This window comes from Sander vitreus, chromosome 12 (assembly GCF_031162955.1).
Source record: "Sander vitreus isolate 19-12246 chromosome 12, sanVit1, whole genome shotgun sequence".
Lineage (NCBI taxonomy): Eukaryota > Metazoa > Chordata > Actinopteri > Perciformes > Percidae > Sander > Sander vitreus.
Window position 1 is genome coordinate 18,147,443 of NC_135866.1, and position 18,610 is coordinate 18,166,052.

An 18,610-nucleotide genomic window follows, 5' to 3' on the forward strand; every position below is an offset into this window, starting at 1 on the left:
TGAGCAAACTAACATGTTGCAAAGATTTGACAGCCCAAACCTGCAATAACAAATGTTTTGGCCACTTAAAAAATAGGGACAGTGGAACAAGTTGTGAACACATCACCATCTTTTAAGTTGATATGGCAAACGTTTTAGCAGTTACTTACATATCCAGCAGTTATGTAGAACCATGTATTTGGGATTGTGCTTCTGTCTACTTGGCCTAGCCGCTAACTTTGTCCGTCTGCTGCGCCCATAGACTGTAACGTTATAAGGCTGCAGCTGAAAATGAGAGCGGTGAGAGTGAACCAAAACAGTAAAGTTGCGGGCCTGCTAAACAATGAGCTGAAACTCTACAAAGCAGGGCGTCTAACGTTACACACAGGAGGCTTTCAACCCGTTTTCCAGTCGTCAGTAGAAACAAATACAGTTTTGCGGGCCTTATATTGTGTGCTAGGCAGTCTAGGCTATGGTACTGGCATGATCGCTGCCAATTCGCGGGTGACCTACACTTGATACTGTACCTGAACGCATCTTGTGTAAGAAGCTGCAGATTCTAAATCCAGGTAACTTTATAACTTCACTACTAGCGACAACTTTCCCAATTTTACTTGATACATTGCATTTTTACATTTTAATAATCGATTACGGTCGCTTTATAAAATACCGCCAAGCTGCTAAAGGTGCATTACATTTATGTTGTAGAAAAGTATGTCGCCTACATCAGTTGTAAAAATTAAAATTGAAAAAAAGTTGAAAAAAAAAACACTTATTGTAAGTGTACTTTATATTATATGTATTATATTTTTATATTTTACATTTATTGGATTGTATTGTATGCAGGCTATAGGTAGCCTACATTTAAATGCATTTCTCAAAAGTATGTCCTATTTATTATGATTAAAATTCTAATTTCTAACACCAATCTTTGAGCTGCAGCTGTGACAACCAATTAGTGTTACATACAGTACGTTGTATAAAAAAAACATAATTTTATACAGTACAACATTTTTAGAAAAAAAGAAGTTCCAATTAAAACCGCTAACTCTGCAAGCACTGACTTTACAATGTCTAATTATTGGCATTTTACTTTTCTGTGGCCATTTTCTGTGAAGCTTTGGTACTTATTCAGTATATGCAATTAATGACAAAAACGACTAGCAGCATAACACATGTCATCTCATCTAATGTAGCAGGGTAAAGGTAAATAGAGGTTGTCAAAGGAAGTTGATTATTTCTTCTTTCTGTTGCTTAACCTAGATAATGGATTCCATTGCCCTCTTAACTATAGAGGGAGGCTGAGCTCATTATGGTTCATAATCCAATCTGTGAGCTACCTGAATTGGAGGCGCAATGACATATCAATATTGTCCTTTGTAGAGAGAGAGAGAGAGGTTGGAAATGTAACATAGTGGCCAGAGAAAATCACTGTGAGGAGAAAAACAACAACATTTCTGCCTGTAAGTGAGCACCAGCTGGGAATACAAGGTACAATGTTGTAGCAATGTTTCCTCTGCATTCATTCAGTTTGACTGGTCCACTCCTGCATAAAAAAATGCCTCCACTGCTATAGAAATGTGATTGTGAGATATATATATATAAAACACAGCTGAAACAGGAGTCAAAACTCCAACCAGCTGCAATGCAAAAAAAAAATGGATGAAACATCGAAACAAAATGCATCATGAATTGATTCAGGGTTATCCCTAGGCTCTTTCTGCAGAAATACACCATGCATCAAAAAATATTGAAAGACCAATCATGCTAACCAAGATACCATATCACCCTGAATACACTTGGAGATATTCTGCCAAGCTGCAGGCTGTGTCAGAAACATTAACTTTTTATTGTCCTGTGACATGTATGCTTATATATTCATTTCATTTCCTCCTGACTGTCGGGAGCTTTAGAGAACATTAATCAGTGTGAGCAGTTACCAGCGGTCCCTGTTTAGACGTAGCAGAATCTAACACAATATGTTTTGATGTGAAAAAATATGTTTTGTAAGGAGATTATGTTTTATTAAAATGTTTTCAAATTCACATAAATATCAAGATTCGCATAATTTGCTTTCTTACTATTTGGATCAAAAGATGCCAGAGGCCATAGCTGTCAAGTGCCCACAACAACACAAACACTAGACACTCCTCTCACCTCCCAACCAGAAAAATCCCATCCACCTATGATTCATGGTGTTAATAATGGATTTTGTTACACTGCTAAATATAACCAATTGTAACAGAATGATAATTTCACATATTTTTGGACCAAAGTCATTCAATTAAGCTTCAAGATCTATCCCAGGTCAAAAGCCTGCTATTTCTTTGATTGACGTTCCCCTGTATTCTGCTGGAATTTTCTAATAGTTTCAACCTTATTTGTTTTTTGAGTATTTACTTGCTAATAGGTGATTTAATTGCTCTAAACAAACGCTATCTTTCTGAAACACATTTCAGCACTGCCCAGCGCTCACATCCTTGAACAATGACAAGCTTTCAGAGAGGACAGAATTAAAATTCAAAGGCAAAGCAGTTCATTTTAGTTCCAGGAACTGCTGTGTGAAAAATACTTGACTGATTTTAATCACATTCTTATTTATTTCAGCTTAGAACTCGGGATGCCAGTGGTGATTTTCACTGTGTTTTCATAGTGCAACAGCACCATCTAGAAGGTCTCTGTAGGTATTAGCTTTGCTCACTGAAGCCATTAGATATTCTCAATAAAAGCCCGGCCTTCACAGCGCTGATGGAATAGCAGACATTTATTTGCAGAATAGGTTTTTACTAAGAATACTTTATCTCCCTGTATGTTATATACTAGGTAATAGGTGCTAATAGGTGGAATGAGTCAGGGGCTATGATTGGCACTTGGAAAATACAACAAAATCTCTCTCTGAGAGTCATTGCAACCTTTTTTTCAGAATCAACTAAAGTGTAAACAAAATTGGCTTACCTTGCTTAGGAGTCACAACGCAGTGACTCAGTTCCGGGCACAATTCTGTAAGACTTTATTCTTTAACCTAACTTTATTTCGTTGCAGCTGTCCCCTTCAATTAGGTACTTTTGTGTGGTGTGCAAAACATATGATGAGCTAATTATATACACAGTATGACGCAAGGTTGCAAATTTAGATAGAACAGGATGAAGGATGTAAAGGATGTAACTTTCTCCTACTCAAATACAAGCTGCAGGTGTAAGCCTCAGCTGTAACAGAAACAGCAGAGACAGGAACCGTTCCTCACAGTGGGTATTTTTATTACATTAAAATGCAAATGCTTTAACACTTTTACTTAAGTCAAATTTAAATGCAAGATGACAACTTATAATGGAATATTAGAGGTGTGTTGATACTTAAAGGAACAGTGGGGCATACACTGAGAGTTAGATGAGAAGGTCAATACCACTCTGTCTGTTAAATATGAGGCTTTTAGCATTAAGAGACTCCACAATGTCACTTTACCTTTGGACAGATCCCACCTAGCTGTTTGCCCCATTTCTGTCTTTGTGCTAAGCTAAGCTAAGCTAATGTCTCCTGGCTGTAGCTTCATAATGGACAGAAATGAGGGTGGTATAGAATTTCTTATCTAACATTCGGCAAGAAACCGAATAAACATGTGTCACAGACTGTCAAACTATTCCTTTAAGTGAAGGATTTAAGGATATATTTCATGTCTGCAAACAAATATTATTGGAACTCAAGGTCCACTTACATTTTCTGGAACTTTCAGCCACATCTCATTGTCTTTTCCTGGGGAAACTCAGAAGATTCTTTTGTCAAACTACTATTTCCAAGATCAAGAATGAACTTTTATGTGATTATAATAGCAACAAAGCATTGGTAAAAGTGAGTGAAAGTGAGATATGGATCATTTTATTCCTACTCTATACACATATAACAAACCTGTGCATTTCTTCATGGACTTACCTTCCCATTCAAAGATAAAATGTTGATGTCTAGTGTCGGATTCTACACAAGAAAAACAAAGTTTACAAAGTGCCCCTTACTTCAAAACATCAATAGTTCTGGGATCTTTTCTCCCTCAGTCACACCGATCTAATGAGGCCATTTATATTAGTCCCAAATGTGATCATCCTCTCTCTTTCTTCCTGTCTCTTTCTACTTGCAGCTGGTGTTCTGTGTGTGTGTGTGTGTGCGTGTGTGTGTGTGTGTGTGTGTGTGTGTGTGTGTGTGTGTGTGTGTGAGAGTGAGTGAGACCATCATTAAAAATGTATAGCATCTCTCCAAACAGTGTCCTGACAAGCCACTCATGCTCATTGGATATCAGTCATTAAAATTTAGCGAAGAGACTAAAGCGTGGCCTACGTAGGTATCAGGTTTCTCATTCAGGCTGTGGATAAATTTTTCAAAGTCCTATTACCTCTACAGGCACCACTGCTGATGTCTCAAGGCTGTGTGCTCTGACACTGCCGTTGTTTGCCTCTGCTCGTATTGTAGCTAAGGCGTGACAAAAGCCAAATCAACAATAACAACATGAGTCTCTGGGTGGCTATACTGATTCATTTACTATTGCTTGTTGACAAGGCTGATTCTAAAAAAGGTGAGTTGCTATTTGTTATCTTGATGGAGCAAAGCTTAAATTTAATGGAAGTGCTTTATCTTGCAGGTACTGTATATATAGAGAATGTTGGGCCTCAATTGTTCAATGTCAGCTTGTAATGCACTTTCAGAGGTTGTATCAGGTTTCTAGAAAAAAAGTAAAATAAGTATGCAAGGAAAGAGCCATGAATCTTATTCAGTATATTTTTCTTTTGAGATGAAATTAAACTTTTTTTTTTTGTAATTGTAAGGTGTCAAATGTGGAGGAATCCTCTCTGCTCCATCTGGCAATATCTCCAGTCCAAACTTCCCAGGCCTGTATCCCTACAACATTGACTGTTCCTGGCTAATTGTGGTGGCAGAGGGTTCCTCCGTCCTCCTCACCTTTCACCACTTTGAGCTGGAATACCATGCCAACTGTGCTTATGACTACATAAAGATTTACAATGGCAAATCTGAGGATGAGGGGAACCTCCTTGGGACATTTTGTGGTGACATCTCCCCTCCACAGTTCACCTCTTCATGGAATGTCATGTCCATCATCTTCCATTCAGACCGCCATGTGGCCTACAGGGGCTTCAGTGTTAGCTACAGAAAAGGTAACTTGTTATATTTGATGCAATATGACAGGGATCAGTGGGCTCACTGCCCTAATATTGAGTTGATTTTTTTTCTGGCAATACCATAATCCAAGTCTTTCAGCTGAACCGTCTTGACCTTAAACTCAAAGGAGAACTTAAAGCTCACCAAAACATTATACAGAAACAAGACTATGAGTCTACAGACATACTTGTGGCTCTGTGAGGATGTACACAGTGGTGCTTTGAGCTTAATGCTCACATCAGCATGCTATCATGCTCACAATGATAATGCTATATGTTTATGTTTAGCTGGTATGATGCACCATGTTCATCATCTGAGTTTAGTTTAGAATGCTAACGTGTTAATTAGCACTAATCACAAAGTACAGCTAAGGCTGATGGGAATGTCATTTGTTTTTACAGGCATTTAGTCAAAAAGCTACATTTGACCCAGTGATGGCGCTAGATGAAAGGTCAGGGGATCTAAGTTATTACCGTTCATCCTCCGGGGACCATGAATGTGAATTCCAAATTTCACAATTTGTAGTACTTGACATATTTCAGGAAAAAAGACTAAAATCTCATAGCGGTGCTGGAGGAAAAGTCAGGGGATCACCAATGTCATTAGAATGGATCCTCTAGGGACCTTGAATAGCATTGCAACCCCATTAACTGTCATCTTTAGTGTTATTTTTTTTCACAAAGAAAAATATAATGCATCTGAGTTTGCTTTCCATCCCCCCTAGATATGTGCGGCGGAGTCCTAACTGGCCTATCAGGTGTAATCTCCAGTCCAGGCTACCCTCAGGAGTACAGCAATAATGCTGACTGCTCTTGGGCCATCCACGTATCCAACACCAGTGTGGTCACCTTAGTCTTTTTGGACTTCCAGCTGGAAAACAACGAGGGATGTAATTTTGACTTTGTCGCTCTGTTTGATGGCCCGACAGTGACCCATCGCCACCTGGGAAAATACTGTGGTGCAGATAAACCCCCCAACATAGTCACCACCTCCAACCATCTTCTTGTAATCTTCAAGTCTGACTTCAACATTGGTGGACATGGGTTCAAGGCCTATTATTACTCAGGTAGGAAAGTTTCACGTGATTAGTTGTATTCCACCAGTATGCATACTTTCAGTGTTTGACTGCTTGCCTTTCCATGTTTTGTGGTGTAACGGCAGGAATTGGAAATGAAAAAAGGACAATTATTAATGTGAAATACTATTACTCTGTCACACTTTCAGGTTTACATAAAGCAACCTTTATTGTAAAAATCCTATTCATTCACCTATTCAGAACAGAAAAGCTACCATGAAATCCAAGGAAGAAGGAAAAAAAAACATTTCCTCACACTGGAAGTTTGAAACAAGGCACATGAACAACCTAGAACATGACGCAAAAGATCTTGTCATCTGATGAAATGAAAATTTAACACCTCTGCTAAAATGCAAAGCACTATCTCTGAATAGAGCAGAGCTCATCATCCATCCCACACCATACCTACCATAAACAAAAAAAAGTCCCCAGAGTGAAAGTCCTTGAGTGTTCTAGCCAAAGCCTGATTGGAAAAACTGTAGAATAACTTAACAACTGATCACAGACTGTCCCCATGTGACCTTGTCAAGCATAGACCAATTGGCAAGAGGGTGCAAATCCTTAAACACAGTTGCAAAATGGAACCTACAATCAAATTTACTGTATCATTAATCTTCACTTGTTTGATATTTATAGGAAGAAGTGTTAAAAGCCTTTAAAATGTAATGCTTTTAAAGGAATAGTTCAACATCTTGGGAAATGCGTGGAGTATAAGGAGTTATCTTTTTTATCAATGAAATACTTCTATAAACATAAACCTTTGTGAGATTCACTTGTATCAAACAGTGGATGCAGCATCCTAAAACTAAATACTAAATTGAACTCACTGTAGTAATCTAATATAAATCAAGTAGACTTTCTTATCTGATCAAATGTTCTTTAACAGCTGAATGTCAGCAGGTCCTGTCAGCTATAAGTGGCAACTTCAGCAGCCCACATTTCCCAAACATCTACCCAAACAACATCAACTGCCACTGGAGCATCACTCTAGCAGCTGGGTACCGCATCAAACTCTACTTCCCCGTCGTGGACTTGGAAGACCGCAACAGTCTGTCAGACAAGTGTGACTACGACTCTGTTGCAGTTTACGACGGAGACAGTCAAACAGATACCCTGCTGGGTCGATGGTGTGGCAGGGAGCAACCTCCCTTTCTCGTCTCAAAGGGCAACAAGTTGCTGGTGGTCCTCAGCACAGACAGAAATGTGGCTCGTAGAGGGTTCACTGCTTCTTATCTTGGAGGTAAATGTTCCCTGTGGGTGCTGTCAATCATCCCCTACTGCTTACAATGTTCGGTCTAAATCTCAGCTAAATATACTCTTGGTAAAAATCTCTATACCTAAAATGCTAAAAACAACCCTTTCCCATGTAAAAAAAAACAAACAACTGTCTTTCCCCCCCCCAATCCAAGTGGTACCTGTAAACGTTAGCTGCACAAGATCAGAATTCACCATATTGATACCACAGCAGTCCTTACCTCAGCTGGACCGTGAGAGCATCTACCTGGGAGACCCAACCTGTGCAGCCCAGCTGACCGCCACCTCGTATAAGATACTTGCTCAGTTTGTCAACTGTGGTACTGCTGGCCAGGTGACTAGCCAAAGTCTCATATCACTCACTGGTGCATCATATTGGGCAATGATTTATCATACTTCTTGCTGTTAAAGACATTTGTGACAGACATTTGTGATGTGCTTCTATTAATACTGTAACTCCTGATCCCTTACAGCAATATCGGAACATCACTGTGCTGGTAAACAAACTCTACATCGATTTCTCTGATGGGAAGCAGCAGAATGTGCAAGAATATAGAGTGCAGTGTGACGCCCTGCGGAAGATAGCATCAGTGTCCATCATTTCAGCAGAGGAGCGTCGTCGTGAGGAGCAGACCCAGCAAACTGACAATAACAGTAATGACAATGTAGGGGGTCCAGAAGCTGTGCCTCATGATTTGAGTGATATTGTCTTCATTAGCATCTGTGTTCTGGCTGTTATTCTCATGGTGATAGCTATTGTTTGGCTGGTGCTGCTTTAGTAATAAATATACATATGGTCTTATCCAACAAAGAAAATACTCAAACGCTTGTCATATTTTCAATCACATTTTGTATAAAAATGTTCACCAACAGTATAAAAACAGATCATGAACAAAAAACTTCATGAGTCCAGCACAAAGGGATGGCATTGTCATTACCATCAACAATAAATATAACATATTCTTGACTGTGATTTACATGTATTTATAAAACAGTGTAAGGCTGCTGATGTGCCACAGAGTGTAAAAGTATTTGATATCTCCTTTAAATAAAATAAAGAAAATAATTAAAAACATAAAATGTGTATGCATCAAAAAGTCTTGACAATTTTCAAGTGAAACCACCGGAGGTCTTCAATACCAGCTATTTCTTGTAGTTAGAAACCAGCTGGTTGACTGACACTGCGCTGTCCTTCACTTGAGTTCTGATCTCAGGGTTATGTCTGAAGGCAAACACCAGTGCTCTAACAGTCCGTCTGTATGAACTGCTGACTAACCGGGAGCTCTGGTGAAACACTTCTCTCTCAATGTTGTCTATAAGACCAGAATCCTCCTGCAGGTCAGAGAAGAAAAGAAAAAGAACACGCATAAGCAAACAGATATACAAAAAGATGTCAATGGACTTGCATCAAAAGCATACTGTATTTTTGGTAACAAGTAACATGATGAGAAAAGACAAAAAAGTTTGTTTAATTTGTTTAACTTGTGGAATGTATAAAAAAGATTCTCCATCAATGTATATTCCCAAAATGCAGTGGTGGAATGTAACTACATTTACTCAAGTACTGTACTTAAGTACAAATTGATGGTACTTGTACTTTACTTGAGTCTTTTCTTTTCATGCTACTTTCTACTTCTACTCCACTACATTTCAGAGAGAAATATTGTACTTTTTACTCCACTACATTCATCTGACAGCTTTGGTCACTACTTTACAAATTCAGATTTTTACACACAAAACACACGTGGTTTATAAAATAAGATGGTTTATTATAAATTAAACTACCCAACAATATACAGGCCTACAAGGCCAGCTGAAATGATTATCCGATTAAACACTTAGATGATTGACGGAACTGTTTTTGATTGTTTCCAGTTTCTAAAATGTGAGGATTTTTCCACATTGAGTACTTTTACTTTTAATACTCCAAGTACATTTTCCTGATGATACTGACATACTTTTATTTAAGTAACATTTTCAATGCAGGACTTTTTCTTGTAACAGAGTATTTTTTACAGTGTGGTAGTAGTACTTTTACCTAAGTAAAGGATCAGAATACATATTCCACCATTGCCAAAATCTCACAACCAATGTAATGTAAAAGGTAAATTAGAGATGGGGTAAACAGAATGAGTAGAACAAGTTACATTGGACTTCACTGAGACGCTCTGTCTCACCTTGACCTCCAGGGCCTCAGACATAAGTCTTCTAGCGTTGCTCCTGAGTCCTTCAGATTGTTTGTCAGAGCGCACTTCAAGAGATGGCTTATTGGAATTCTCCTCGATGAATGTCCTCCATTCAGTGTAAACCTTTGCTGCCATTGAACTCACCTCAGGGTCCAGATGCTTGCGCATTTTGTTGACAGCATGACCTTAGAAGAGAGAGGTTTTTAGAACGTGTTGAACTAATTTGTGTAATATGAATATGATAAAGGGCCTGGCATGTATGAGGTAAACTAAATTATGATAGCCGTTTGCTCTTTTGAGTAATAATACCGCTGTAACAGCAGTGAAAGACAACTCTGGGAATTGTAACCATGCAGTATGTTCAACCTAAGAACTGTTCATTAAGTTTACATTGACTTGGTTGTTTTACAGTCTCTACTACATCATGAGCAGAAATAATACAATGTAAACTTCACATCACATGTTTATGCTTTCCACATCAATAGTGCTTTGTGTCAGTAGTCTACACAGCCATATGTCAGCACTGCAACGAGCAAATTGGAAAATAACTTCTCAACATGAAGTTTTCCTCAGTCTACCTATTTTAGTGGACTTGAGCACCTCCCTGGAAGGGATCTTCTTGCTCAGCTCTGTCAGGGCAGTCAGCAGGTTGTCCTTGCTCTGTTCTGGCAGATCCAACATGGACTTGTAGCGCATGATATCCTCAATTACAACCACCCTCTGAAACAAACACATGGGCAATGCATGACTACGTAAATCTGTCACACAGTCATAATGGCTTTGCCTGATCATTCACATGTAGTAACGATAGCTCACCCGTAAAGATTCAATTGTAGTTTGTTTGTAACTCTTTTCGTTGCTTTTCGATTTTTTAGGTGTTTCCCCCTTTGGAAGCCGCACTACAAACTTGTCCATCTTCAGATACAAAGTAGCAAGTCACCCAGTAGGCTGGTTAGTTTTGACAAACAGGTAATTATACAGTTAAGTTTTGTTCAATTAAAGAGAACTGGTATTCCGATAACAATGGTCAGGTCAGGAGGGTCCAGAGACAACCAATGCTAACTGCTACTAGCTAAATTAGCTTACGTTACCTGTATAACGTTACCTAACTATTATTATCGTTTCAAAATCACTAAGCGCACTGCTAGCTTGATTCAAGTCATCCGTCTATACTCCATTAATAATAGTTTTCTTTATAACAACAACTGTGACAAATCTGTTTGATAAAGCTAGCTGCAGCAATACGGATAGACACTGACGGTATAACGCTACAGATACACAAATAGCTACTAATGTTGCTTTTAGGTGCTGTCGGAAATGACAACGAAACACAGTACGGTTTACCCGACCCAACAAGGTGGAAAATAAGGAACTTGTTTGAAAACGTAGTACATACAGTAGCCTACAAAATTAAATAAATAATAAACATTAATCATATTAATAAATACAGCTAAATAAATAAATAATAATAAATCATAAGGATGAAACACAATTTTTATGATCTAATATAGTTTTTTCTTTTTTACATTGAAAGACATTCTTTATTTTAGTTTATTTTTACATAATTTAAACAATTTTATCTCCATTATTTTGTCCCCAAAAGCCTGACAACAATTCATTGTACAATTTTAATCTGTGAGATGTCAGTGTATAATTTGTCACTAATCCCGAATGCTTTAGCCATATTTGCAGGCTAATCAACTGTTGAATTTAGTTGAATAAATCATGTTTACTCAAACACCTTTCTTCTAATTGAGTGAAATCCTACTTTACCTCTATGTAAAGAGCAAAACCAGTGGACTGCAGGACATTTTTTCAGCATCCGGTTGTACAAATGATGTGTTTCACGATCAAATACAGTTGTTTGGATTTATGTATAACTATCATTGTCCGTGTCTACATTTTGTGATGAATATGCAAACACTATCTACTTAACTAAGTAAAATGCTACTACAAAAAGTAGGCTATACAGCTTGATTTGATTAAGTAGCCTAATGAAATAACATACACACAAGCTCTAATTATACACAAAACCAGGGATAAAAAGAAAAAACACAAAGCAATTAAGCAAGCATAGGGCTCAAAAGAAAATAAACCATAATATATCACAAAGTTGTATGTATAATTGTGCTTAATAGAAGTGTAGCAAAGGAAACTAAAAGGACCCTAAATGTTAACATAAGTTATTTCCATAGTGGTCTAGCCTAAAAAATCACGATAACAAGAAGTTTGAATTAAAAAAAATAAAGCATTTTCACGATGTTTATTGTTCTATCACCTACAAAATGTAAACATGTATTTAAGAATTTACGAGGAGCACTTAAACACAGCAAAACATTTAGGAACAGTCTCGCGTGAGGCAGAATTCCCGCGAGATAACAGTCCGATTAAGGAGGAAGAAGAGCGTGTTGTTTGTTTAGGTTTTCGCAGACAAAATGGGGACTCTTTCCTTCTTTGTCTGTATGTTGGGACTGTTTGTCCTGCTTGCGTGCACCTCAGCATCTTCAGATGTGTTCGATAGCGTTTTGGGAAACACAGTATCCTGCCATAAGTCATGTGAAATGACATACAGTTTGCACACGTATCCACGGGTGAGTAACGTTACTCCTCTCGATGAGAAAAGTATCTGCTAGCATTAGCTAACTTGCCGAAGCAAACGTGGGCCTGTATACTTCACTTTGTCACAACCATAGGCCACAACGCCTTCTATTTAATTAAATGTATTTGACTTGTGTGAAAGTGCGTCATCCTTCACGGTTGTTGTTTGTCGAGGCAATCAAAATGGTCCTGTGGTTTGTTTTGTAGGAGGAGGAACTCTATGCCTGTCAGAGAGGCTGCCGTCTGTTCTCCATTTGTCAGTTTGTTCGTGACAGCGAAGATCTAAATCAGACCAAATCCGAGTGTGAATCAAGTAAGCCATGCACCTTTGATCTATTTAATTCAACAATGTACAGTGCCCAGGCCTCTTTGAAATCGCTTGTTTTCCGTGTAATCACCTAACTTTACTGTAAAGCTAAACCGTAATAAGTGGACCACACACAGTGCAATTCAACCTGTGCAATTTGTATTGTGTGCAGTAGTCACTGTTGTATGCATATATTTGTATTGCTTCTTATTTGTGTGTGTGTGTGTATGTATATATATATATATATGTATGTATATGTGTATATGTGTGTGTCTTTTTATATTAACTGTTTTACTTCATTGCCTCATAGATTTATTTACTTATTCTATTCAAATATGTCCCTTACATGTTCTACGTACTGTCTTTCTTTAATGGAGCCTGCCAGCACAAGCTTTTCACATGTTTGTACTTGTATAACCAGTCTGACAATAAACATCTTGAATCTTGAAAAAAACCTTTGCAGCCTGTCATGAAGCCTACACCCATTCTGATGAGCAGTATGCATGCAATCTGGGCTGTCAGAATCAGCTTCCATTTGCTGAGCAACGTCATGAGCAGGTGTGTAAGAATCACTCTGTAGCCTGTATGGGTATACACATCTCTCAATGAAGAACAGTGTACTCAGTATTGCTTTTTTTCAGTTGGAGGCCATGATGCCCAGGATTCACCTGCTGTACCCACTGACTCTGGTCAGAGGGTTTTGGGAGGATGTAATGAATCAGGCACACAGCTTCATCACTTCCACATGGACATTCTACCTCCAGGCTGATGATGGCAGAGTTGTCATTTTCCAGGTATTGTACTGAACTACTAGGCGATCCAATCTACTATTCTGCATGCAACTATCATGCTACTGTGCAAATGCAACCGAAAACACTGTTAAAAATCTGGTTATGTCTTCTGTTTAACAGACTGAACCACAAGTCAAGTTTTTCTCCCAATTTGAAGTGGAAACCGACGTTAAAGAGGAACCACAGAAGACCTGTAAGTACTCCATTCAATTTTCTTAAAATCCACTTAACCCTTTAACAAGGGTTAATACAGCACCTTAGTGCTTTTTTGTACAGCCTTTTGGTCAGCTTAAACTGTGTTTAAATGTGCTCTAGAAATAAACTTTACTTACTTACTTTACAAGAGACAGGGTTTAGAGAGCAATTCTCAACAAAGTAAACGGAAGTACATAACCTTGTGTTGTCCTCCGGGTCACCGGTCGCACTACAGTGCCCAGCTGTTTTAGAAAATGACTGAGCCTATTTTTTAAATTTTTTTTATTATAAAAGTATCTCTGTGACCGGTTTTGGTTTACATCTTCAGAGGAAGCAAATGGACTTTGGAGCTAAGGGCTGAGTTATTCAATAAAAGAACACCGGAAGGAGAAGTGAAAGGCTGGCTGTCATGGTGAGGGTGAGGGGGTAGTTGTGTACAGAATGAAAAGAGAGCTTGAGAGAGAAGTTCAAACCCTGACTCCTTTCTCACCTATGTATGGCTGACCAGTTGCAGTGTAAAGTGGGTGTGAATGGCAGATCGTAGATTTTGGAATGCTACAGAAAAGGTTGGACGCCGCCCCCCTGATACAATGTCAGAAAGGTGTGAAGTGCAATGAAAAGTATTGAGACAAACTAATACATTGTTGGTTTTGGTGTTTTCACGAAATCAGTTTACAAAAAGAAAAATATAGAATTCCAGCCTTTTTTTTTTTTTTATTAAATCAACGCTCTTAAAAATGCCTACACCAAGGCTTTATTTTACACCCAATCCATATGTCTTATAATACAACAAGGGGGAATAAACAGTGTAGATTAGATGTGTGCATGTCAAGTAACTTTTATTTCTCATTTTCAAGTCCCTGGGTTAAGCCCAGTTTACAAAGAATACCATCGCACTTTAATCCAGGAGAGGGACAGAGATATGACCGGGGACCGCAGCTATGATGATGAATATAACCTCTTCAGCTGTCTTTCAAGGTTGGTTGGCACACGTTTATCTCCATTTTCAAGGGAGCTAAATTGTTCAACTTGCTTCGTAGAGCATGACATAACAGCACCAGCCACATTAGCTTAATATTTGTACTTCTCTCCTCAGAAACCCTTGGCTACCAGGTTGGATCCTAACCACAACCCTGATCCTGTCTGTGCTGGTCCTGATCTGGATCTGCTGTGCCACTGTGGCAACTGCTGTAGACCAATATGTACCTGCTGAGGTAAGTTCTGTACTTTTCTTTTTTAGAGATTCCTGGCACTTTGGTTAACATGCAAGCTCAATCTAGGAATGAGAATGTTTGTTACATGTAAATTCAGGGTGCTGAAGTCTTATTTTTGTACTCTCTGTGGTTGATTGCTTTTTGCTTTTTTTTTTAATGGGCATGTATGTGTCCTGTATTTTGTGAACTTTGCTTATTGACTTTCTTGCTGAGAGTTAGATGAGAAGCAACTGGTTAATTTAGCATACAGAAATGAATCGGGATCATGCGCTACAGGAAATGGCTAACCTGCCTCTGTCCAAAGGTAACATTATTTGCTGACCAGCACCTCTAAAGCTCACAAATAAAAACCGATCTTGTGTGTTTTTAATCTGTACAAAAACGGAAGTGTAAAACCGTTTATCGCATTTCTTGTATCAGTAACTCCCCTAGGAGTCTCTGCTTTTTTTATACAAACAAATTAAACGAATGCGATATAACATTTTGTTACCTGGCTGCTGAATCTAGCTTCATATTTATGTACAGATGCAAAAGTAGCAATTATCTTCTCATCCAATTCTCAGCAAGAAAGCAAAATTGGCGTAAAAACATATTTAAGGCATGAGCTAAACACCTACGTAATGTGAAACATACTGCATCTTCTCCTTTCCATATTTAACTTATTGCTTTATAATCAAGTTTTAGTGATTGTAGTTATATTCAAGTTTGTGATTATCTTTACTCTTGAGTATTTTTTATGTTGACAATGCCAAAAACACAATTTCAACTTTTTATATATATATATATATATATATATTTTTTTTTTTTTCTTGCAGAAGTTGAGCATCTATGGTGACAGGGAGTATGTAAAGGAAGAGAAACTGACTCCATATCCAGCATCCTCCCTGCTAATCATTACCACCAAAGGGCCAGAGGAAGAGGCCGGGCCACTCCCTTCCAAAGTCAACCTGGGCCAGTCCGACATCTAGAAACCAAGCTGTAGCAGAGAAAGAAATTCCGCTTTTAGGAAGAATATTTAGTTGATTTCTTTTTTCTGTGCTTCTTACGGTCTAAACAGGAGTAACTTCTTGCAAAACATTTTGTATTACTGATATGTCTCGTCTCCCTTTTGATGCTTTTAAAATTGAAGTGATGAAAAGGTTTTTTTTTGTATATTGGTATAATTGAGGCATTATAGTATAATGATGACAATGATGTAAAAATGTTTTGGGATTTTTCTTTCGATTAGCTCTGTGTTGGTGTGATTATTTTATTGAATAATGGGTAAATTAACTATTAGTGACTTGAAGTAATACAGGTTTCAACTCATACCCTCAACTTTTGGTAAAAATAGGTTGTGCTAATAATGCAGACTCTCCCTGTTTGTTCTAATGTTTTTACTGCAGTAATTTACAGCTGATACTGGATTTTTACAATAAAATTCTATGCCCTTAATCTTAATTAATATTGACGGTACACACAGTTAAGTCTTTCCTGGATTGCTGTTTGTTCTCATGATGGATCAGAAATAAATACAATAGTCACGTTGACATGCGTGTGACTTTCTTCAAGCATATACTATAGCTAACTTGCAGTTTATTTGTAAACAAATTTTTAACAATGTAGCTGTAGGATTACAGTAACTAGTGCCATAATTTAAGAGAAATTCAGGAAAGACTTTTTAAAAAAGTCAAACTACACTACAGTTGGGTTCAAGGTTCTTTATTGGTCATCTGCACAAAATCTTAGGCCTCAGGCACATATTAGGTTAAATATGAAGTATACTTGTTTAAGAATAACATTGTTTTGCAAATGAATAAGTGACTGTAAAAAGGAATGTAGTAATACATGCATACTGAGGAATGTATGTTTACAGAGGTGTAAACAGTTTTTAAGTATGGTGTATACAAAATTAAGTGACGGTTTAGAGGTAAAGAGACAAGTGATAATCTCAGAGATTAAGAGTTAGCATGAAGCTGTCCCTGAGCCTGGTGGAGCGGGACTCAATGCTTCAATACTGTCAGCCGCGCCCAGACGGCAGCATGCAGCACAGTTTGTGGCTGGGGTGGTTTGGCTCTCTGATTATCCTGTTGGCTTTCTTCCTACACCACTGGGTGTAGAGGTGGCATCTCCATCCTGGTGATGTGCTGAGCAACTTTCAACACCCTCTCTAGAGCTTGAGGGGGATGCAACTGCCATACCAGGTTTGGGCTGCTAAGGTGACATGTCAGAAGTAGCAATTATGCAATACAAAAGATTTAATTCACTGGCTGAATTAACCTGCTTGGGCCAAGGGCAAAAATGAGCTGCAAGCCCCCCTATTGACCCCACTCTTTGTGCTATGTACAGTTTTTCTCTGTTGGAATACTACCTTGACTCCAGGTTTGTTGTGTGGTAATTTGATTTACTGTGGAACTCCACCGATTTTACACAACAAAGGCTGTTTGTCTTGGTCTTGGGGAGTACTACTGCATATGTCCATCCATCCATCTTCGTCCGCTTATCCGGTGTCGGGTCGCGGGGGGAGCAGCTCCAGCAGGGGACCCCAAACTTCCCTTTCCTGAGCCACATTAACCAGCTCCGACTGGGGGATCCCGAGGAGTTCCCAGGCCAGGTTGGAGATATAATCCCTCCACCTAGTCCTGGGTCTTCCCCGAGGCCTCCTCCCAGCTGGACGTGCCTGGAACACCTCCCTAGGGAGGCATCCTTACCAGATGCCCAAACCACCTCAACTGGCTCCTTTCGACGCGAAGGAGCAGCGGCTCTACTCCGAGCTCCTCACGGATGACTGAGCTTCTCACCCTATCTCTAAGGGAGACGCCAGCCACCCTCCTGAGGAAACCCATTTCGGCCGCTTGTACCCTGGATCTCGTTCTTTCGGTCATGACCCAGCCTTCATGACCATAGGTGAGGGTAGGAACGAAAACTGACCGGTAGATTGAGAGCTTTAACTTCTGGCTCAGCTCTCTTTTCGTCACAACGGTGCAATAAATTGAATGCAATACCGCACCTGCTGCGCCGATTCTCCGACCAATCTCCCGCTCCATTGTCCCCTCACTCGCGAACAAGACCCTCGTTCCCTACCTGGAGAAGGCACTCCATCGGTTTCCTGCTGAGAACCATGGCCTCCGATTTAGAGGTGCTGATCCTCATCCCAGCCGCTTCACACTCGGCTGCGAACCGATCCAGTGAGTGCTGAAGGTCACAGGCCGATGACGCCATCAGGACCACATCATCTGCAAAAAGCAGCGATGAGATCCCCAGCCCACCGAACTGCAACCCCCATCCACCCCAACTACGCCTTGATATCCTGTCCATAAATACTACAAACAGGATTGGTGACAAAGTGCAGCCCTGACGGAGGCCAACTCTCACCTGAAACGAGTCCGACTTACTGCCGGTACTGCCTTACAGCTCTCGCTTTGGTCGTACAGAGATTGGATGGCCCTGAGAAGGGACCCCCTCACCCCATACTCCCGCAGCACCTCCCACAGTACCTCCCGGGGGACCCGGTCATACGCCTTCTCCAGATCCACGAAACACACGTAGACCGGATGGGCATACTGCCAGGCTCCCTCCAGGATCCTTGCGAGAGATCCTGCATATGTGGGAAAAAAAAAGTTGTATAAAGCCCTTTTGTGGCTTTAGAGGCAGTGTGCACAGTATTAAAAATTGCCTCACGTAACTTGCTGCTTGCATCAGTTGTGGCTGAAAAATACAAGTTTGAAAATAAAATTATCTAGGGGTGATGAGCAGGGAAGAACTGAGTTTACCAGACCTCAGTACCGGGCTGAGACTACATTCGCTGCCACAAGCATAACACACCGGAATTTCCGACCGAAATGTTACAGTTCAAGTTGCATTGTGGG

The 18,610-nt window shown here is 39.4% G+C and overlaps 3 protein-coding genes across 3 annotated transcripts; 2 read left to right on the top strand and 1 right to left on the bottom strand.

The window, feature by feature from the left end:
• Positions 1 to 4,473: 4,473 nt before the first annotated feature.
• cdcp2 (CUB domain containing protein 2) lies at positions 4,474 to 8,292 on the top strand. The gene is made up of 6 exons (XM_078264854.1): positions 4,474 to 4,540; positions 4,791 to 5,138; positions 5,867 to 6,208; positions 7,104 to 7,457; positions 7,627 to 7,805; positions 7,945 to 8,292. The coding sequence occupies exons 1-6, from the start codon at positions 4,474 to 4,476 to the stop codon at positions 8,248 to 8,250; spliced, it is 1,596 nt and encodes a 531-aa protein (XP_078120980.1). The 3' UTR covers positions 8,251 to 8,292.
• Positions 8,293 to 8,304: 12 nt separating this feature from the next.
• On the bottom strand, positions 8,305 to 10,959 carry tceanc2 (transcription elongation factor A (SII) N-terminal and central domain containing 2). The gene is made up of 4 exons (XM_078264855.1): positions 10,474 to 10,959; positions 10,236 to 10,377; positions 9,649 to 9,842; positions 8,305 to 8,803 (listed from the first exon to the last, which is right to left on the bottom strand). Exons 1-4 carry the CDS (start codon positions 10,570 to 10,572, stop codon positions 8,615 to 8,617), a joined length of 624 nt encoding a protein of 207 aa, XP_078120981.1. The 5' UTR covers positions 10,573 to 10,959; the 3' UTR covers positions 8,305 to 8,614.
• A 1,065-nt stretch (positions 10,960 to 12,024) lies between these two features.
• tmem59 (transmembrane protein 59) lies at positions 12,025 to 16,291 on the top strand. Its single transcript, XM_078264253.1, has 8 exons — positions 12,025 to 12,248; positions 12,463 to 12,568; positions 13,026 to 13,120; positions 13,204 to 13,356; positions 13,474 to 13,546; positions 14,406 to 14,526; positions 14,645 to 14,762; positions 15,578 to 16,291. The coding sequence occupies exons 1-8, from the start codon at positions 12,093 to 12,095 to the stop codon at positions 15,728 to 15,730; spliced, it is 975 nt and encodes a 324-aa protein (XP_078120379.1). The 5' UTR covers positions 12,025 to 12,092; the 3' UTR covers positions 15,731 to 16,291.
• Positions 16,292 to 18,610: the final 2,319 nt, after the last annotated feature.